This window comes from Melospiza georgiana, chromosome 6 (genome assembly GCF_028018845.1).
Source record: "Melospiza georgiana isolate bMelGeo1 chromosome 6, bMelGeo1.pri, whole genome shotgun sequence".
NCBI classification, from domain to species: domain Eukaryota; kingdom Metazoa; phylum Chordata; class Aves; order Passeriformes; family Passerellidae; genus Melospiza; species Melospiza georgiana.
In genome coordinates this window covers 27,157,989-27,179,754 of record NC_080435.1, presented here as the reverse complement: position 1 = coordinate 27,179,754, position 21,766 = coordinate 27,157,989, and the positions used below count along the sequence as shown (strand labels likewise).

The 21,766-nt window shown below is 41.3% G+C and overlaps 2 protein-coding genes across 8 annotated transcripts in view; one reads left to right on the top strand and one right to left on the bottom strand.

Annotated features, from left to right (window-relative positions):
• The window catches only part of PPFIBP2 (PPFIA binding protein 2), a 94,280-nt gene extending 90,559 nt beyond the window's left edge, over window positions 1-3,721 (top strand). For all 7 annotated transcript variants that reach the window (XM_058025555.1, XM_058025557.1, XM_058025556.1 and 4 more), the window contains 2 exons: window positions 1,211-1,276; window positions 1,938-3,721. In XM_058025555.1, the coding sequence (XP_057881538.1) occupies window positions 1,211-1,276; window positions 1,938-2,009 (138 nt within the window). In that variant the 3' untranslated portion in view covers window positions 2,010-3,721. The remainder of the gene's footprint in view (window positions 1-1,210; window positions 1,277-1,937) is intronic.
• Window positions 3,722-3,755: 34 nt separating this feature from the next.
• On the bottom strand, window positions 3,756-10,481 carry LOC131084257 (NADH-cytochrome b5 reductase 2). The gene is made up of 9 exons (XM_058025559.1): window positions 10,367-10,481; window positions 10,121-10,267; window positions 9,419-9,491; window positions 8,274-8,380; window positions 7,145-7,274; window positions 6,341-6,424; window positions 5,755-5,840; window positions 5,110-5,209; window positions 3,756-4,198 (listed from the first exon to the last, which is right to left on the bottom strand). The coding sequence occupies exons 1-9, from the start codon at window positions 10,379-10,381 to the stop codon at window positions 4,026-4,028; spliced, it is 915 nt and encodes a 304-aa protein (XP_057881542.1). The 5' UTR covers window positions 10,382-10,481; the 3' UTR covers window positions 3,756-4,025.
• Between the last annotated feature and the right edge of the window lie 11,285 nt (window positions 10,482-21,766).

Sequence of the window (21,766 nt, the reverse complement as noted above, 5' to 3'; positions counted from 1 at the left end):
TTTAGCTTTCATAATTTTAGTATGGCACGCTATTTTTTTCATTATCTTTATGGGTGGTTTTTAATGTAATGAATTCATTTGGACAAACTTGTACAAAGCTATTGAGTTATATTAAAGTACAACTGGATTGTATTTTTTAACAGACAGTAATCAGAGAATCCAACTGAATTTTTCTTTCGGGGTGTACAGTGGGGAGTAGTTCTGCTTAGATAATATACATGAAGACAATGCATCAACAATGAACAAATTATTAATAAACCAATAGTTAATTCACTTTTGTAATGTAGTAGTGAACTTGTGAATAAAACTGTCTAGACATCATACAAAGAAATTATGATAAAACCCATCAAATTTTATTTCAACTTTGCTGTTGTGTAAAGAGATGTAAACCCTGAAAAACGGAGCGCTCCTGGAGCCTTGTGTGAACTTCGGCAACACACAAGAGCCACACAGAGGCAGCTGGAGTAAACTGGCCTTTCTCCAGTGACATAAAAACAGTTTAAGCCTAATAAGAGAATGGTCACAACCTTGAAAAGACTAACTGTGCAGGTAATCTTTTCATTTGCATGGTTCAGTGCATCTAACATCCCATTTGTGTTCACTGGCTAACCGTGGTCTTTTTCCATGTACTGCTTCTAAACAGGAGAATACCAAACCCTGACTATGAGTGTGGATGTCCACTTGCTCAGCTAGGAGTTGTGAGGGAATGCATTAACTTTGAGCCAAGAATTGCACTGTGCAGTTGTTCAAGTGTGACAGAAAGACTGGATTTTTCTCTAGGAGCATGGTCTGTCTATTGAGCATGACTTCTGAGCAGGAAATCACAATGCCCTAGAACTGGTGACATTCCTATGTAAAAAGAGGTAGGATTGTTATCAAGGACTTCTTGCCTGTGAAAGCCTACCAGAAATAAGTAGTGTCAGACCATTCAGAAATTATTTTTGACTGATAGTATCAGTTAAGCTTTTTCTTTTTTCTGTGAATTAAAGGACAAGTTTAATGGAATCAATGTCTCTTAATCAGGATCCAGTCTTCCTATCATTAAATGCATTTTCACATACCTTGTAGCAGAGAGGCATTTTTGTTAAAGAGCTATTCAGCTTACCCCAACTTCATTTGTCCAGGCACAGATCCCTCCCAAAGCTGCATGTAGAGTGAATAAAATTGCACATGCTGTCTGATTTGAACTAGTTGCTGACTGCTTTTACAGATGGAACACTCAGAAGGCACAGTAATGCAAATAGGGGCTCTTTCCCAAGGCATAACCCACCTCACGGTGAGTACCAGTTCCTCTCTTGCTCCAAAGTCACCCTTGTGCTCTGCTAAAACTCACTGAAAGTTGGTCATTGCTGGTGGTAATGAACAGTAAGTGGGTCTCTGTTCTTGTTAAGTATCTCTTTGCAGTCTGGTGACACATTCAGTCAAAAAAAAACAATCCCTGCTTTTAAATTGCTCTAGAAATTAAGCTTTATTTAGGCCTCCTAAGTTTTCATGAACTCTGATGTCTCTTTGACAAAATGACAGATATTCATCCCCTTACATGAAAACAATTCTTCAAAGATTTTACAGGTAACCACCACCTCAGTCACAGCAGCTAGGAACGAGGTACAGACTTTTGAAAATTTACATCAGCTAAAACTCTGTGCAAAACCAAACACCTCACTTTTGCTTCTTCATTCCACAGAAGCCAATGTATTAAAAAAACGTAAGTGATTGGAAGACATAATGAAATATAGTTGAGTTGCATTTCAGACACATAATCTCTACAAGTTTCCCCACACAAAAAAAGTTTATTTAAAGCTGTATTGAAGAAATTCCTTTTGACTGTGTGTGGCTCTCACCTCCGGTGTTGTGAGCCTGAGCTCTTTGCAACTGGGTCTCTGGGAGCACAGGCCTCTCATGAAACCCCCTCAGTCCTTCCCATCTTGCTCTTTCAGACATTGCTGAGCCAGGATGAAATGCTGAATGACAGCAGGTTTTTAACACCCACCTTTGAAGACTGGAGATGATGCTGCAGCAGGACCAAGATCACTGCTGGTACCTCACGCCTGCAGGAGTGGCCAGGAGCAGCTGGATGCCGTGGAGCAGGAAAGCTTTGCCTTTTTCTGCCACTGCCACCTCCCACCTAGCATTTCCTACTGTCAGTGTAGCCACAGCTTACAGGTAACTCTCCTCTGTGCTGTTTTCCCACATCATGTAACAGGAAACAGGAGTTGGGAGAGGAGGGGGACTCAGATCCAGAGTCTGGAAAGCCAAGACTTGGCAATGCTTTGTCCTTTCATTCACTTGACTTTTACATGCTATGTTGATGTACTGTTACGTGAAAGACCTTTTGTAATTTTTTATTTTTCTAATTAACTTGTAGTGCAGGAATCATTAACACATAATTGTACCACTGGGGCTAATCAGAGCTGAATGTTGGTGAGAGCAGCAGAAATGGCTCACTCACCACTTCTGTGGTCATGCCAGACTGGTCCCCAGAAAGGGTTTCAATCTCTCCTCCCTGTCACTGGCACCTGTCCTGCCCTCTCTTTATCCAAGTCAGTGCACTGTAGGATGGGAAGAATGGAACATAGTACTGTGCATCCAGCCCTTGCTTTTATTAGGATGACAAGCTGCCTTGTTCACATATCTTTACCTAAGGCAAAAACAACTGCAGCAGGAAATTGTAACTCTGAGACTACCAGGAAATTACCAGAACAAAACAAAGATTTATTTCTTTAAAACACCTGACAAAATAAATATTTTACTGCTGTACTGGGCTAGACAAGACTGCATCAGAGGGAAGTATGGCCTCGCACTTTCTGAGGGGCCCAGGGTGAAGTTGTCCCCTCTACAGCACCAATTACTTGTGGCATTTGTTTACATGTACATCTCCTGTATTAATGAGCCATTAACAAGCTCTCTTAGTAAACACATGTATGCCAGGAAAAAAAATCTCCTTAATTGTAAGGAAAAGTACTTTGTACAGGGCTGGTTTGCATTACTTTCTCCTTGCTGGCTGCAGGTGCTGCTGTAGATTGCAATGTAGCCTCAGGGCAGCCACTGCCAGCCACAACCCTCCCAAAGAAAGAGGGAAACTCCAGGGCTGGCCACAGGATGCAGCAAGGGCTCTTTGAGAACTGCCTGGGGTGGTTTTTACACATGAGCCACCCTGTCCTCACTTCACCAGCCTCTCATGGTAGACCTTGCACTGTATGGTCAGGTGGAAGAAGATAAACACGATTTGATTGTCCACAGGGGTAAAATCAAGGCAAATTCTTTTCAATCACTGCCAACTGAAAAAAAAAGGAATATTCAGAAAAATGAGAAGTCTTTCAATCTTTCAAATTACTGATGTCTTTTAAATTACTGATGTTTAATAAAAGCTATGAAATGTACCGGTCTGGCAATGCAGTCAGTGCTAGTGACCAGCTCAGGTACCATGGTCTTTTAAAATACTTTGTCAGGTCAATCAGCCAACAGACTTATTACAGCACTGCAAATGGGATTGGCTGCTCCAGCTGCCCTGGGATATTCCAAACACAATACTTCCTATTTTCTTTCAATGCTGTATTTGCAACTCGTTGTGTTGTTGTGCTAACTTGGCTGTGAATAGTCAATCCACAAAACAGTTGATTCTTCTTTTAAATATACGTAGTAAGAAATCCTAATTAGCATAACACTGGTATAAATGCTTATTTTTTGACTGTTATGAATAAATTCTGAATGTTCCCCTCTCTTTTGCTGACTGTGGAATGAGTTAACACAAATCCATGTGGATGACATTTCATCTTTATTTTTCCCCCCTCAGAATTAATACTTTATACTAATTCCAGAGGTAAGACTAAGTAACTCCCATACAATTCAAGATGACTTCTCAACTTCTTAGTATTAAAACACACAATGTAATTATGAAGTTATAAACCATAGAAATTATATCAAGGTGTTAAAAAACACACACACAATTGCTGCACAGTTGCACATCAACTGTTCCTGTAGAAAAAGATGCAGTACTTCCAAAAATGGTACCAGGTGCATCAGTGTTAGTAAGCAAATGTGTTGCTCTTGGGATAGCCCAGCTTGTCCAGGTTGGGCTGACAGGCAAACTGAATCATTGGTGGGGGCCCACACATGAGAATGAGGGTCTCACTGCCAGGGGGAGGCAGGTGGGCTTTCAGCATGTCTGCAGTGACAAAGCCAGAGCTGTACTTCCAGTCTGCAACAAAGAAATGAATTCAGTTACTCCGAATCTCTGTACAGGCTGAAACCTCTTTAAACCTCATTAAGCAGCTGGAGAATCAAGTTATGGCACCATCACTGCAAGCCAGGAAAGGGTTAAATCTCTCACTCAGCTCAAACCTAGTGATCCCCTTCCACAGGGTAACAAGGATTTGATTGATAAGATATGGAGATCTTAAAACAATAAATTATAAAATTTAAAAGAAATGAGCAGGTAGCAATAAAAAGGAAGAGTGAATCAGCTTTTCTAGTGAAGAGGGGTCACCCAGTGGCAGGGAGAGGTATTGAGACCTGTACTTTTTTTTTTTTTGAGATGGAGTGGTGAGGTGACAAAGTTTAATGTCAACAAAAGCTCTGCCATGTCGTTTAGTGATAAGAGAAAACAAATTAAAAGAGGAAATGCTAAACTATTTCAAGCAGTAGTATTATTGAATGCATTTGCCATTTAAAGTGAGCCAAGAAGGAAAATGATGCTTCATGGCAGCTGTTTCACCAGAATCTAATCTGGAGCTGCTGCAAAACAAAGATATGCACATAATATTTACAGGTATTAAACAATTTAGTGCCAACAGCATGCTAACATAACTTCATTTGGGAGATAGCCCAAATCAGAGCTGAACTTTGGATGAAAACCCCTAGAAACTGGAATACATGAAAAGATGCACTGAGTAACACATCTGACCCAAATGAGGTTAATTATGAGCTCCTACTTTTTAAATCCTACCTGGCTTAGATCCCTTTTTAAAACAGGGTTTGGGGTAAGGTTTGTTTCAAAGGAGGAGTTTCAAAGTGTAAGACAAGAACACTTGACATTACTACTCTGCTGTCCCCTTGAGCACAAGTGAAGCTCTGACAGGGATAAGCAAAGGCATGTCCATGTGTCCCTACCTTTTGGAGGTCTGTCCAGGGTGTACCACAGCACAAACTGCTCAGGATGCCTCTTGGCAATGTCTTCCAGCTCAGCTCTCATCAATATATCATTTTCTGTCTGCAAAATGAGAATGCTGGTTAGGTCCAAACCATCCCAGGAGCCCTCTGCTGGGAGCTCACAACAAATGCAATGATAAAAACTATGTAAATCAATAAAGTAATTGGTATTTTGTCCCCTCCGTGGCAGCTACCATCAATACAGGCTTCTGTAAAGAACAACAAATGTGAGACTTACAGCTACCTAAACACAGTCCTAAAGATGGCAATTAGAATGACTTTTTAATCCAGGCTAAAATCACGAGCTGGATTTGTTCCTGACCCTGGCAAATGTCCCTGGACCAGCATGGTGAAAGTTGGTGAAGGCTAGCTGTACAAAAAGATTAGTGGAAACAAATCCTGTTTCCTTGAAATCAGTGAAGGACTAAGATGAGCAGAGGGATGAGGATCTGGTTGCTGTATTTACTCCCTAATGTAGGAATTCAGTGAAACTGTGAGCTAAGTGTGAAGGAGTATGAAACATGGGCCATCAGTTAAAAAGCTCAGAGGCCAGCAAAACCAAGTAGGCTACTAAAGAAGAACAAACAGATGGCTCAGGACACTCACCTGATTAGCAAAAAGGAGGTAACATTTTGTGGAGTCCCTAGGATCATTTGTGATCTGACGGATCAGCTGCAACATAGGAGTTATTCCTGTTAAAAACCAAAATGGTTAAAGTGGGTATTTCTGTCCATGGCTCCAGTTTCACTGTTAATTCTGCCTCTTTTCAGTCTTCAATGGGATCTCAGTCTGCACAAGGTTAAACACCTCAGGATTTCTTATCCACATGGAGTGCAGAGATCGGGGGTTTCTATTCTGACAAACAGTTCCAGCACAAGCCCAGAATTCTTGTACGCAGTGCTTTTCTCTTCAGGATTCTCCATCACATAATTTTACCCCTCAAGACATTCTCTTAAAATTCTTTTTGTCACTGATGAAGTGAGTTCTCTGAGGTCACAAGGTAAATTAGGATTCAAACCCTCAGGTTGCCACTCCCCAGGACTGAGCTCAAACCACTGGAATGCCTCAGTGTTGCCACCATGAAAAGAAATTAATGAAAAGAAATGCAGGTGTAAATACTCTGGTAGTCCTCACATATACCCAAAAGACATTTTCATTCTCTAGACACCCCACATGATGGGATTAATTTTACCTGTTCCTCCAGCTATCATCCCAAGGTGCTTTGCAAACTTCTTCTCTGCTTCAGACTTCTTATTAGGCTTGATAAGAAAGGTACCTAGAAAACATATTCCAAACCTATAGGTACATAAGCTTCCAAACAAACATGGACACAAATTCCATGGGAATAAATTACCACAGGTGATCAATTAATAAAAAAAAATATTCTGGAAATCCCTCCCTTCTGCTGAGATAAGAGTCACCAGGAGAGAGGTCAGCATCCAGAGAAGTGCTGAGCATTCTGAGGTGAGACTGAAGTGCACAGCTCCTCTCAGTCAAGATCAGTGCAAAATCTTTCATGTGTATCCTACAAGAGGATTACTTCTCTGAGCTTATTTCCTCACAGTCAACTCAGACCTGATTTTAATTATGAAATGGAGCTGGCTCTCAGTCAGCTGGTTATTCAGTAACAGCACAGAGATTCTCAGAGGACATGTTAGGCCACAACCCCACTTGCTTAAGAAGCATCTGGAGCATCTCCCTCCATATGTATAGCTGAAGTATTTTATTTCCAGTGCAGACTTCTCAGTCACATAATGCAATAGCAATTTTTTTCAGATTTATAGTCCCAGGAATGAGACACTCATCAGTTATTCCATACACAAAGTACTATTTCCCATCATACCAACTCTGACAGGCTCGTGGTCAAGTCTAGGAAAGGTGATTTTTCCTCTTTTCCACTTAAAAAAAAAATTCTCTACAGCTGTCAAGTTTTATAAAACACCTCTGAAAATAACCAATACCTCCCTTTTGCTCTCCCACCTTTGTGTCACAGTACCTGTCCCCTTATAGACCAGGAGTCCATTTGGCCCTCTGAAATCAATGGTATCTCCAATCTTCATGTTATCTAGATACTGGGACATCTTCCCACCTTCTGGAAACTTGGGGTTCACATTTTTGTGGTAGATCTGTAAGAACAATTATTTGCACATTATCAACCACCACCTTTGCTGCAGACAGTTATCTGTAGAACATAATTCTGCAAGTCTGAAATTCAACACCTGAGAAATAAATCCAGGCAATTCTTTGCTCTCAGTTATCTCTTGAGTTATCTCTTGCAACAGGAAGCAGCCAAAAAAAGTAAAATGTGCTATTTTATAAACGTGTCCCTCTGCTCCCTGCAAACAGGGATAACAGGGATGGGTGGCAGGCAGATTATGCACTGCTGCTCTCATTTCACTATTATGCCACCCCATTTTTGTGGCTGTTCCTTCTGAAAACAGCACTGCTGCATCTTTTCCTTCTAAACCTTTCCTAGTCAGCCACACAACAAGCCATACAACAGCTTTTTCAGCTTTCAAAGCATGTAAGAAGCATTAAGCAGCTCATAACAATTCACCACCCTTGTAACACAAAGAACAGAACGTGCAAAAAATAATTTTAAAAAAGCCTGGATTTTTGCCTAAGGACAAATGCTATCATAGAAGAGAATTAGGAAATCCAGAAGTGCTGGGATCAGATAATCCTGCTTCCCCTGGCTTAAAGGATTTCCCTTGTGTGACTTGTTTTCTGCTTAGAGCTGTTTGCATTAAGCAGTAGCAGCAGCACAGGCATCTAGAGGGAGAGAGATCAGTATCCATGCACTGCTTAGTAAAAGATATTAGGGAAATTCCCAAAGTATTGCCAGGGAAGCAATTCTCTCCTCCCTCTACTCTTCCTCTGCCATCCCTCAGTGCCACACAGCAGATACACAGGACACAACTTACTATTCAAGGGCAATGAGGTGTTTGCCATGCAGTCACCCTATTTGAAAAATAGGAGATTTAATGAAAACGAAATTTAATAAAATTTGAATTAAAGACAACGAAATTTGATTACTAAATCAAAACAAACTATTTCACTAAAATGAAGTGCTTGCCCTCCTTCCAGTTAGCAACTCATCTCTAATAAAGGAAACCAAAATTTACCTTTATAATTAAATCAACATAACCTTTTGCATCATCACTGGAAACAGGGGTATAGGCTCGAATCACCAGATTCCCATCAATTTTTGCAGAAAGGTAAACATGCTGGCCTGGGGAGAAAGAATTACAATCTGATTATCTTTTTCACCCCTGGAGGACAAGAGAGACAGGCAGGTATTGTAACCTGCTTGTGTAACACATGCAATGACAGAGAAAATCTTTGCCATACAAATGCTGCACCAAACATTCAGTTTCTTTTCCTTTTTCAGCACAGAGCAGGCATCTCCCAGGAAGTAATGCAGTTTCAGGATCTTATCATAAATTCTTAAGAATGAACCTGGATAAACACATGCACTGCAGAGCACATCTCAGCTGGTTTACCATTTGTCTAGTTGATTCCATTACTCTTTTCCATACAAGCCAGAAGAGAGTTTGGAGAAAAACATGAGCATGCAAGGACATGCTCAGAGCATGGAATGGGATGACCCTGACACCTGCCATCCAGCTCAGGGAACTGCCAAACAGTGCAGAACAAACAGAGCCACATCTGCAGATCAGAGAGAGACTTTCCCCCACACAGATTTTCACTGATTCAAGGTCCAAGGTTCAGTGCTATCAGTGTTCCAGGGTACAGGAAAGAAGGCCAATCCTAGGCTGAAATTCATGATACAGAACTCCAGATAAAGGTGCATGGAAATGTGTGTAATTCAAAGGGAAATGCATGCACAGGAAAGGCTCTGAATATTTCAGAGTTGCCCCCTTTCTCCTTTACAAGTATCTGTATTTGCCAAAACCATGAGGACAATTGCCAATAGACTGAGGGGACCAGATGGAAGTAAAATGCAAATAAGAAATATGAAAAAGCTTTGACATTTACTACTACTCCTGCTTATATCCTGACTGGTGACAAATCCCATCAGGCTCAGTTCCATCTCACTGCTCTGGTTCCAGCCTACACCACACAACTGGACAAAGTATCCACAAAAGATCAGAAATACAAGCCCTCTAGGAAACCTGACATTTCTCTCTGAGACAGCAGCATTCAGATGCAGCTTTCAACTCTCTGCTTTGCTGAGCCTTAAATTCACAGTCAGAAGTCCAAGAACTGTGAGAAACCAGAAATACAAGTAATTGTTTACAGTACTTACCTACAGGTAATCCTAATACATGATTTGTTGAGGGTAGCCCGAATCTGAATTTCTTAGTATCGTGACTGATTTCCTAAAAAATCCAAGGTTAGAATAAGGTCAGTATCACCACTACTTTGAATTTCAAACTCTACTCAACACAATATGCTTCAGCAAGCCTGCTCTTTGTTAGCATGCATGCCAAACGCTGGGAAAGGACACAGAAACAGCTTTGAAAAACAAAGCAGAAATAACCAGGAGTCTCAGAAGCAGTCCTTACTTCCACAAGGAGTGACTTTTGCCTGCCTGCACAATCCCTACAGCCTCTTTACATAGATAAAACCAGGAAACTCTGTGCCCAAGGCCAGTGAGCACATTGCATATTTGCAGACAAAGATCAGGCAACACAGCCGTGCAGCAGCTCCGGGCTCGCTTCTCACGGTGCACCCAGGCCAGGATCCGAGGGAGGAACACAGCCAGCATGCAAACATGCAAAGCAGCGGGAAACAGCAGCTCGCAGCACGCCATAAACGCTTTTACACACCCTGCTCTACCCTGGGGGCATCACAGGGTGGCTGCGGGGGGCACAGCCATCCTTGGACGGCTCCGCGCCCTGCTCTGGGGATTCGATCCCTGGGGTAGCCCAGGGCCAAGAACCTCCCAGACCAGCTCATCCACTGCCCTCGGAGCCCCGACGCCCCATGTCCCCAGAGCCCCGGGCACCTCCTTGTCCAGCAGCCGCAGCGGGTACTTGGCCAGCGGGTCCTGCAGGGTGACGGGGCCGCTCGGCCTCCGCGCCGTCCCTCGGAGCAGCAGCAGCAGCAGCGCCGACGCCGCCACCACGGCCACGGCGATGGCCACAGGCGCTCCCTGGCAGGAGAAGAAGGGCAGGCGGTGAGGGCACGGCGGCCCTGAGGGGCACGGCACGGCTCTCCCCAGCCCCAGCCCCAGCCCCAGCCCAGCCCTTACCGCAAATGCCTCCATGGCGGCCTCGCCCGCAGCTCCCGCGGCGCCGGGCCCGGTCAGATTCCGCCTCCTGATCCTTCCTCGGGTTCCTCCTCCCGGTTCCGCCTCCTGATCCTTCCTCGGGTTCCTCCTCCCGGTTCCGCCTCCTCATCCTTCCTCGCGTTCCTCCTCCCGGTTCCGCCTCCTCATCCTTCCTCGGGTTCCTCCTCCCGGTTCCGCCTCCTCATCCTTCCTCGGGTTCCTCCTCCCGGTTCCGCCTCCTCATCCTTCCTCGGGTTCCTCCTCCCGGTTCCGCCTCCTCATCCTTCCTCGCGTTCCTCCTCCCGGTTCCGCCACCTGATCCTTCCTCGGGTTCCTCCTCCCGGTTCCGCCTCCTGATCCTCCCTCGCCTTCCTCCTCCCGGTTCCTCCTCCCGGTTCCTCCCGCCTGGGGACGGGCGGGGCCGGGCCCGGGCCGTGAGGGGAGCCCCGCTCCGCCCTCATCCCGGGCGGGTCAGGCTGCCCCGGGAGCCGCGTTCTTGGTATCACAGAATCGATGAGATTGGGAAAGAGCTCTGGGATCACCGAGGCCAAAGTGTGACCGGACACCGCCGTGTCAAGCAGGCCGTGGCACTGAGTGCCATGTCTGGCCTTTCCTTAAACACCTCCGGGGACAGGGACCCCGCGGGCAGCCCCTTCCAGTGCTTCACAGTTCTTTCTACCAAGAAATAGAAAAGGAGGGTGTGAAAAATGCATGTGCTTTATGATTGGCTTTTCGCAAATATTAAAATGAATATTATATGTGTTGTCTTAGAAAGTAATGCTGTATTAAGGCTCTTAAGTACTGTGTTAAATATAGTTTTAGGTTATAACATAATGCTAAAATAGAAACTATGCTATGTAAGATACTTTTTTCTAAAGAGAGGACTTGCAGTGAGATAGCAGCCACAGGACACCTGAATCTCTCAGAGAAAGAGAATTTATTGCTCCTTTATCAGAAGAAATGAACTTCTTCCCGACTTGAAGGTGCTTGTTAGGATTCAGAGGAAGTTGATGAAGACCAGACAGAATCCTGTGTTTGAATGGAATTTATGCATCATGTATGAGGTGTATGAATATGCAGCAGGTTATTGTTTTTAAGGGTTAATCCTCTGTTAACGTGGGTCCTTTTTCGGGCTCATGCTGCCCAGAAAAAGGTACCCGTAAGTCCAAAACTCTTTGTATTTGTTGTCTCATATTGTCCTAATTCAATTTGTCCAAATTGTTATTACTCTAACTGTATTACTATTTTTATAAGCATTTTATTACTATTAAACTTTTAAAATTTTAAAAACAAGTGATTGGTGTTTTTCACAGAGGGCAACAAAGTCGAGCTGGTCAGTTCAGATGAAGAAATAGCAGCATTTCTGTGCACCCAACACATGGCAATTAATGGATTCCTAAATGAGAAATACACCTGCCCTCGTGCCACTTCTGGAAAAGTGCAAGGGAAGTAAAGTGAGGGTAAAAGAAAACAGGGAAGATCCAATGAGAATGGGGGGTTTTTGTTCTCTTGGGCAGACCCACAGTGGGACAAGGATCAGGAAAGAAATATGAACCCTGTTGAAAGTAATGTTTTGGTTTTTTTTTTTTTTTACTAGGAAAAACACAAAAGGCCAACAACAAGCCGCCAAGCAAAAAGTTAGTGCCATAACAGTCGAATCAAAAGCAGACATTTTAAGATAGAATTTAAGATAAGAATTTTCATAAGAGGTACTAATTTATTGCTGCATTCAATATCATCACAGCTGACATCACCTGTAGTTCTTCCCACACAATTTTTTCTATTCTGAACACATCCACTTGAAATCCTTGTCTTAAATTAATAAACAGATGAAAGTCACTGTGTTCCTGTCGAGCAAAACAGAACAGCAGCCAAGAGATAATCCACATCTGCTCCCAGCATAAACTGATACAGTCAGCTAATGGCAACTTCCACCACAACCAAACATTAACAGGCTTCTATAATAAATATTTACAAAGGATATTTTCCCTCTATTTCTCTTTAAAGATCTTTTCAGAGAGCTTAGCAAAGATAGAGCACACATACTCTATGAATACTGTAACACAGCGGTTAATCTGAATCACTGAATCTCAATTTGCCCATAATGCTTCCACTGTTAAGTATTTTCATAGTTTCACAAAAAACCTCATGCTCAAGATTTTGTGGGCTTTTGCCTCAAACTTTACGGTGAAGAGAAGAAAGTGGTGAAATATGTTTACCTTATTCATTGGAGAATAAAATCAGTGAGATTATTGTTTTCCCAGCTACAGAATAAAACTGAAAGTTTAAAAAACCTAAAGAATTAAAGTTCAAAACTAATAAAATAAAAAAGGGACGTTTGCTGGTATCAAATGCTTGTATGGGAAAAACTCTCTAAATATTTTTGCCATTAATATCAACAAAAACCAAGTGAGATATCTTACCTTCTAGTTATTATCTGGACCATTGAGTCAAAGAAGGATTATTCTTTTGCTACCTGTTGTACTATCCTACTAATCTAGTTTTAAACACTACAGCTGAGAGCAGAAGGGTCTGCAAAGCTAATTGGAGCCTGTCACCACAGATTTCTGCATAAGGAGCCTTTTGGACATTAATTAAACTGCTAGTTACAAGTTAATGCATAGATTAATTAGGATAGCTATCAGTTCTTGCGTGCTCCCTTGGCCTGTAATACCTGTCTTTTCAAACACTTTTGTTTAAACACCAAACAATTTGTAAAACCAGAAACTCTCTTAAAAATATGCTGCAGTATTTTTAGAGTCTCCAGCACTACATTCAAGAACATGCTTGGCTCATGTGGCTCATTTTCCCTCTTTTCCTTTCGAAAATGGATTAACAGAGTGTCAGAAGGCTGCAGGTAACTCGTGACTGCTCCAACACACATGTGAAAAGCCAGAGTCTCAGTTCAGGTAAATCAGCAGTAAATTCCCCAGAGTAAGTATCAGCTACTCTGGGATCTGTTCATCAGTCCATGAAACATGCATGCTCCCACCAATTTTTGTTTTCAATGATATTTGTGCTTTGGGAATGTTTTACAATGGGATCCATCAGGGCTGTTCTTTTTGCAGTCACACAATGAAAATGGGGAGCTCTGAAAAAAACAGAATAAAACAGGGTAAACTCTGCAAAGACCATCAATGAAGACAGGCTATAAACTTGTCAAAGTGGACTCAGCTGCCACCACGTGTCAGTTCCGGCTCCTCTGCTTCCTCCCAACCCTGAGAAATGAAGCTGCAAAGCCACAGCAGGGAAAACATTCATCCACACATGAAATGCATTAGAGAGTGGGATAATAACAATAATACAACTGGAAGAAATAAGATTTTCAGAAGTTACTGCTAATTTAAGTTTGTTTCTTTTTTGGGCATTCAGCTGGGGATATTTTAAACAGCCAAGATCTCAGGGAGTGTTGGACACCCAAATATAAAAATGACACCCTGGAAAAGACCTCAAATTAATCATCTAACAATAGCTAAAGGATTCATTTAATGGTTGTTTTTGTTGGTTTTTTTTTTTCATACATACCACTACTATTAATATTCTTCTTGACCCAGTCAAAAAATAACATTGGTGTATTCTCCTGGGTAGTTCTTCCTTCCACATGCCAAGCCCCAGCCAGTGATTCCATGGAGAGTGTAAAACCCCGAGTTGTCTCCTGAAGGACAAACTAATGGGCCTCCACAATCACCCCATGAGAAACGCCAATCACTTGTTTTTAAAATTTGTAAAGTTTAATAAAAACAAGAAAATGGTTATAAAAATAGCAATATAATTAGAGTAATAATAATTTGGACAATTTGGATTAGGACAATATGAGACAATAGAAACAAAGAGTTAGGGACAGGCCAGGTACCTTTTTCTGGGCAAAATAAGCCCAGAAAAGGGACCCACATTAACAGAGGATTAACCCTTAACAGCAACAGCCTGCTGCATATTCATACACCTCATACATGATGCATAAATTCCATTCCAACACAGGATTCTGTCTGGGCAGTGTCAGCTTCTGAATCCTGATGGCATCTTCAGGGCTGAGCAAAGCAGGAAGAAGTTCATTTCTTCTGATAAGGGAGCAATAAATTCTTTTTTCTGAAAGATTCAGGTGTCCTGTGGCTGCTATCTCAGTGCGAGTCCTCTCTTTAAAAAACGTATCTTGCACGGAATAATTTCTATTTTAACATTTTGTTATAACCTAAAACTATATTTAACACACTACTGAAGATAATCAATACAGCATAACTGTCTAACATAATATATATAATATTCATTTTAATATCTGCAAAAAGCCAGTCATAAAATACATATTTTTTTACAACCCTGCACAAGGACAAAGGAACCTTGTCCTAAGCCACCATCACTCCTGCTGTTTTTAAAATCTCAGTTCAGCAAGGAGAGATCCCAGCTGCTAACGTGCTTGGGGTTTTCCATTTTTAAAAGACAAAGAAAGGTACAACCTTTGTTGAAGGGAAGTAACTCTTTTTGCAATATGGGTAATTAATATTTGACTGCTAAGGAGTCTTTCACTGTAAATCACCACAGCCTGTTTGCAAGAAAACAGCTTTGGGAGGTTTTACACTTCCCTTTCTGGAACTCACCTGGCCCAAGGGTAACTTGGTCCTTGCCTTCCTGCAGAGGGAATCCTGCACAGATCATGCCCAGGGTCACTTTCCTGGGAAGGTTTATGTAATATGTCAGGCCCCAGGATGGGGACTTCCAGCTGCTGCAGTTTTTTCCCCTTTTCTCTGTCTTGAGTTAAAAGCCATCATCCAGAAGAGGCATGAATTAGTGGTTCCAGAAGGAAGCTTTACCCTTCTCCTTGTCAAATGGTCTCAATCTAAATTACCTGATTTCTCTCCTCCCACCCATATATCTATTTTGCAATAGATACAGCTGTGCTGTCCATTAGCCTGTACAAATGTGTTCTTTGGTTGCTGACATAGTTACAAAAGAAAAAAAAAAATTCATGGAAGCAAAAAATATCAATAATATTAACTTTTAGACAAAGTACCTGGAAAATTGTATCCAGAGTGGGAAACATACGTAAAATGAAATCTAACATTCTACGGCAGATAGAGAAGGAATTCATGTTTCTTGAGAGAAACACAAGAAAATAAGAATCACATCCTCATATGTGTGTGTTTATAAATACACACCTTTATATTACAAAGTAGTTTAAAATAATGCAGTATTAAAGACCAGCTCTAAATTTCCCCTGCAGTATATGAGAAGTAATTGCCTTGAGCTACAGGTTGAAAAATAAAGAAATTCAGTACTTTTTTTAATGAACTGAAAGCAGGATTAACATGTCATATCACTCCAACATCTATTGTTCAAGCAGAAAAATATTTCTAGTGTAAGTGGGTTTCACTTTTTTCCCCTTATGGTTTTCTTCATTTCAGATTTCTTTCTCCCTCCTTTTTCACCCTGTTGGTTTTTCCTGGAAAGTTTTTGTTGTTGTTGTTGTCTAGATCGGGATACGTGTAGCCATTTATTTCTGTTGAACAAATCTAAAACTTGAATGGACAGCCTGGCAACTGAGTATTTCCCACCAAAGCCCATATTTCTGCTAGAGGATCTTCATAAAACTGAGCTAGAGAGTGAAAACTTTTTAACATGTCTGTTCTCCAAAATCTAACATATAGACAAAAGGACTGTTCCAGCACAGAATGTGATATTTAAAACACAGCCACAACATGCCCAAGCAGCAAAGACTGCATACCTGCTTCAGGTGACCCCACCCTGTGACCACACACATCCTCAAGGGCTCCAGCACCTCCTCCCTGGATGGGGGTGAATTCCAATTCACACAGGGGGTGAATTCCAAGAGCTCAGCCAGTTGCAGCAGGGCTGCAGTGTCAGAGTTAAAGTTTGAGTGTATAAAATTCTGCTTGATGGACCTTTTCTAGGAAAGCAAAGACATTGACATTTTCTGAAAGACTTGGGAGTGTGAGGCTTTAAGTAACTTTGGTTTTATAAATTTCCAAGATGCCTTAAGAAGGGAACACATTTAAAAGCAGCTCCAGAAACCACCAGCTTTCTGATATTAACAAGTCAAGATTTTGCATCTGTGACATGGAACAGGGAACATGCAGAAAATTCTATCCAGCAAGGGTAAGAAGAGAGCCTTGGAAAAAACATTTATCCGGTGTGAGCCAAATGGCAACTTGTGCCCTAATCTTTCTGTCTTGGTGACAGTGACCAGTGAGCACAGAGACAATGCACCTCTCACTCATCCTCTGGGATTCTGAGCTTTGGAGCTCAGTGAAGGCACAGATCTGTGCTGACAGGCACACAAAAGCTGTTGTGTAAATGCAGATTAGGATCAGGCTGCTGGATTGCTTCATCATGGGGGATTTGGGAATCACATTTACATTAAAAGCTATTTTGAAAAAGCGAGCAGCTGTGACAGCCCATTCTTGGGCAAGGACTGCTCCTCCACAGATGTGCTCATCTGCAGTTTGCACACTGGGCTGCAAATTGTAAAGTATGCAAAGGCCATGAGGAGGGCACAGCTTCTTCACCTCCAGTTTTCCTCCTGAAGAGGAACCTGCACTGATTTGCAGGCATTCCACAAGCATCCTCTGAAACAGAAAGCACTGATGTTCCAAGGAGTCTTTAGAGGTTGGGTTAACACTGGGAGAAGTAAAGAACATTCCAGTTAAGGGCAACCCCATAGTGTTTCAAGCTACCTTTTTTACTAAATCTTCCAATTTCTCTCATTTAATAGGATCCAAATGTTTAGACCACCATGAGGAGATGATCCTAGCAAAAACAGAGCTTCACCAAGATGAAAGCTAGCATTTACCTTCAGAAGTTTTAGCCTCAAACCTACAATGAACAGGGACTCATCCAGTTTTCTATAGACTACTAGAGGGGGAAAGGGCAGCTCTAAAATGCTGATTGTTATTTTCAGTTACTCTGTAGTCTTTGCAATTGTTTTCACCAAGGGAAGTAGGTATAAACTGACATAAAAGCTGAAATGTTATTGAATAGCTGTACATCACTTAGCAATCTGAAGGAAACAAGAAAAATTAGGTTCTGCTAAAGTCTAAGCATATAAATGTCACTGTGCATATTTTTATTTCCTCAAAATATCTTACTAAAAAAGTCTGGACCAACTGCAACCATTAGGTATTTTGAGAATTTATAGTCCAAAAGGTACTCTCTATTCCCATGAAGGAAGCATAACTGAGGTTGTCTTACCTGTTATAACCTTTATTTCTTCTTTAGTAACATTCATGTTTTCAAAATCTTAGTCTTTAGTTGAATGCAAAATATTTGAATCTAGCAAATGAGGGTGGTCAGTGTGTTAGCAGGATGTCTTGAGTAATATTTGTATTATAGAATAACTTTTATTTCCTTATTTTTGTAGAAGAAGCAGATTTTTCTTGTAGGGATGTGTGCTATTACAGCATTAAAGTGCTATTTAAAATGTGCCACAAACACAACTCCCAGCTTTTAGCCAGATTCATTGTTTATCTTCACCATTCATTAGGTCTTTGTTTAATACCTGAAGAGGTTCACAATCCCTTTTTTTTTTCACTGAAATAATTTGTTAGATGAGAATCTCCTAGAGCAAAATAATTCTGAATATCCAGTCCACTGAAGAGGCCTTTGTGCTGCCCCAAGGAGGCATTTTCCCAAGTTTCTATTTAGTTTTCTGTTCCCTGTTAGATGAACAAAGGAGACTGTAGCTCTGAATCCTGCAAAGGTCTCTGTCTCATCAGGGTGGAAGACAACCAGCATCACAGTGGAGGAAGCTTGGAGCACATGCTGGTAGGGCAAATCCACAAGACTCAACTAAAAATGAGGAAGCAAAGGCTCACTAAATAATTAACAGGTGCTTTTTAACCCTTCTCTCTTTCAACAGTGGGTGCACAATTTTCTGTGTACTCCAGACAGGAAGGTAAAAAGCAACCATGACCAAGAGATAGGCAGGCTGAGGCTGAAGGGCTGACCTGTTCCTGGCAGCCTGTTCAGAAGTTTCCTCATCAGAACAAGGAGTCTCTGGCATCATTTCACAACAGTCTGTTGCAGCACCCACAAACTTCCTTACAAATGAAACACCCCAGCTATCTGATTTCCCCTAATCTAAGCACCAGCTTCAAGCAAGTGCTGAGAACAGTTTTTTGGGATAGGATTTCCTCTCATTCACTATAAGCCAAGTGGGAAAAAATTTAAAAATTACATGAATGATGCTCTGGAGTGATGAACAGACTCTGAAAAGAAGATGTCTTGGGTGCTTTGTGTGTGATCATTCCTATAGACCCAAATTACTGTGCTATGTATTTTCTTCACTGGAACCAATTCAGAACTGCATTTCACACAGAATTTAAACACTCAAAAATTGTTCACTTCAATGTGGCTTTGCCTCTCTAAGATGAGAATTAGCAATACCTGCAAGCATTTTTCAAGGCACTGAAACTAGTACTATAATATTACCTCAGACTCTACAAGCAAGTTTACCTTGGTCAACAGGGCTAGTGAAAGTCATAAAATAAATAGAACATCCCCAAAATAAAAAATCAAAAGTCAAACCAATTTCCTCTTCTTTTCCCACATCTTCATACACAATCATGGCATCATAGGACCAATCTTCACTCTCTTCTACTTCAAAAGACTGGCATGTAAGCTTTAAATTTAAAAATGAAAGCGTGAACCTTGCTTTGAAAGTCGTATGGAAAAAATTCAAAGATGTGCAGGGTCTTTAGGATTGTGAGTGATTCCTGCAAGGTTTGGACATTCAGACCTCTCACAGGTGATACATAAATATTAAATTTTCTAGAAGAATCTGTCATGATGAAATTTAACCCAGGAAATCCTATTTTACCTTAAACTAAAGGACAAATCCAAACTTATCTGGGGTGGATAGTGATTCCTCTTTACTGCATCCAGTAGCATCATTCATGCTCATGTTGCTTGATCTTGCACATTATTTGGCTTAAACTTACCAGGAAGAATATCTGGTGTAAGAGCTTTGTAGGTAATGGAAAATCTAGTTCCATAATCCTCATCATTAGGAACAAATTTCAGCCTGATGCTATTGGAGCCAATCAAAAGAGGTAATGCAAGATCTCCTCCACAGAATTTCCCTGAAACATAACATTAGAGAATAATCACTGTTCAAAGCCTTCAGTTACTTGAGAAAACTTGCATGTACCATTTTTAATACTTAGCTATCAAATTTTAGGATTAAAGAGAAATTTCCTATTCATCCTTCTACTTTTCTTATTAATCCATTAGCCCAGATAGATTCACACTATAAAAAATTGAAAATCATTGACACCAGAAATTTGATGCAGTTCCCTACCAGGCACTTTCCAGCCTCTTCACCTCCCACACTCTTTTTCTTTTATTTCAGATCCTACATCTCAATGATCAAGCAAGTGAATCAATCAGCCACCACCTCACTGGGTGCCTTTGCTGTTGGAATAAGGAATGCTCTGGCAGGTTATAGAGCTCAAAGGTCTTTTCCAGCCTGGATGATTGCTTCAAAAAACAAGGGGACAAAAACTCACTCACAAGTCTGTCATCCTTTGAACAGACTGATAAAGAATCATAGTCTCAGAAAAAGGGGGAGAAACAAAGCCATGTGTAATTCCCTTCTGGAATTACAAATAGAGTCCATACACACAATCTGGAATAAGAAATCAGTTCCCATTCATAAAAATGCAAACAAAACCTACACTTGCTTGGGGAATATTCTCTGGGGGAAGACACTGTTTTCTCTGCTTACTGATGGTTTTGATAGAACTGTTCAGGCCTTCCAGGAAAATGTAATTCCCCTTCACTACTGCAGCGTTTTCCATCCTGAACACTACAAAACGCTGTGAGTTAAATCATAATGGAAGGAATTAGGTTTGACACATATGCAATCAGCTGTTCCACAAAAATCTCAAACATCTGGAGGATATTGTGAGACAGGGTTGCTGAGTTGCACTTTGTTTCTGCTGGCAGACTGATGCTGTGTTTTCTCTTTTCACTCTTTTATTTGGAATTCTGGTAAATCAGCTTTAAACCCCATCATCTGGGAGCAAGAATAAAGCCCTGCCAATGGACTCTCATTTTTTTTTGTAAATGGCAGTGCTTATTTCTTAGCTTAAAGAAAGTCTTGGCGACATGAAGATTTCAGCAGAAATAATTTTCAGCGAGGAAAAATGGATACCCCAGAGCATAACAAAAGCGTTCATGGCAGCCCATGTGAAATGATGCCCTTGGTTATGTTACAGCAGGAGACTTTTGCAACAGTTCAATGTGCTGTAAAAAATTACTTTCATAAAGGAAGCAGAAGCTTTCCTCTTTGGTCAAGTGTCAGCAGAAACTCAACACCACAAAAATCATCTCCTCTTGCCCTTCCTTCTCCTTGCAAGGTAACCCAGTGAGAGCAGCATTTATCAACAACTCTGTAAACACAAACAAATTTAAGGAGTCAAGTATTTATTAGATTATTGCACCTGCAGCATCCTGGGAAGACCAACAAAAGCTGGCAAAAATGTTTTCAAAAAGGTTTCTTCCTTTATGAATTCCAGCTATTTTGGGGCAAACTTTTTATGCTTTAACACAAATAAAAGATATTGGGGGAAAGTAATGTACTCACCTGTGGAGTTTTTCACTTTCAGATCTAATGAATGAGGAATAGGGAAGGGGGAGGAAAAAGAAGAATAAATTACTGCAGTTTCATATTCACAATTTACTTTTGTCCATGTGAAATGGCACTGAGGCAACACCCAGTGCTACAATAAATAAATAATCCCAGCCCTACAATAAACTAGGGCTTGGAATCAAAACAAATTTGCAAGTTCAGGGAATGCTGACATTGAAATAAACATTTCTGGAGCAGCCACTACCAGAAGGAACCATGCTTTGACAGGCCACCACTCAGTCTGAGCAGCACTTTTTCAGAAGCTAAACCCTTTTCATTTTTCTCTGACATTATGGGGGTTCCTTCTTTGAATCATCAATTGAAGATGGCTTCTAATAGGAAATTTTATTTTTCTCCTCCCATTTTCTTCTCTTCCCATTGACTAAACCTCGTAAATAACCCTCCCTCAGTTTTTCAATTCTCTGTTTAAGTTTTAACACAGTCTTCAAATCCCTTTGAGGAAATTAGCCCAAACTAGAAGAAAATGTCAATTCAGTTTCTCATAACTCTCAGTAAAGCTCACCCCTGCCATTTATATCTCCAGCTCCATGACTTTGGCAGCGGTGCCTGATGGTCACACACTGTTCCTCACCACAGAGGGAATTCACGGCCTTTTGGGAAAAGCAAGCAAAAGCACTTCTGAGCATGATTTGTCCCCATGTTGTTGTCAGATGAGTGATCCAACATGTTTTAGTTGAGAAAAATGGCAAGTGACTTCAAAGAAGTGCATATGAATCTCTGAT

Bases quoted from the DNA above. Each gene is read 5' to 3' on its own strand.
- LOC131084257 (XM_058025559.1), bottom strand. The intron at 7,275-8,273 runs GTAAATTTTGGT...TTGTTCTTACAG, and splicing joins ATGTTGATTTAATTATAAAG to ATCTACCACAAAAATGTGAA. The intron at 5,841-6,340 runs GTAAAATTAATC...GGTTTTTAACAG, and splicing joins GATGATAGCTGGAGGAACAG to GAATAACTCCTATGTTGCAG.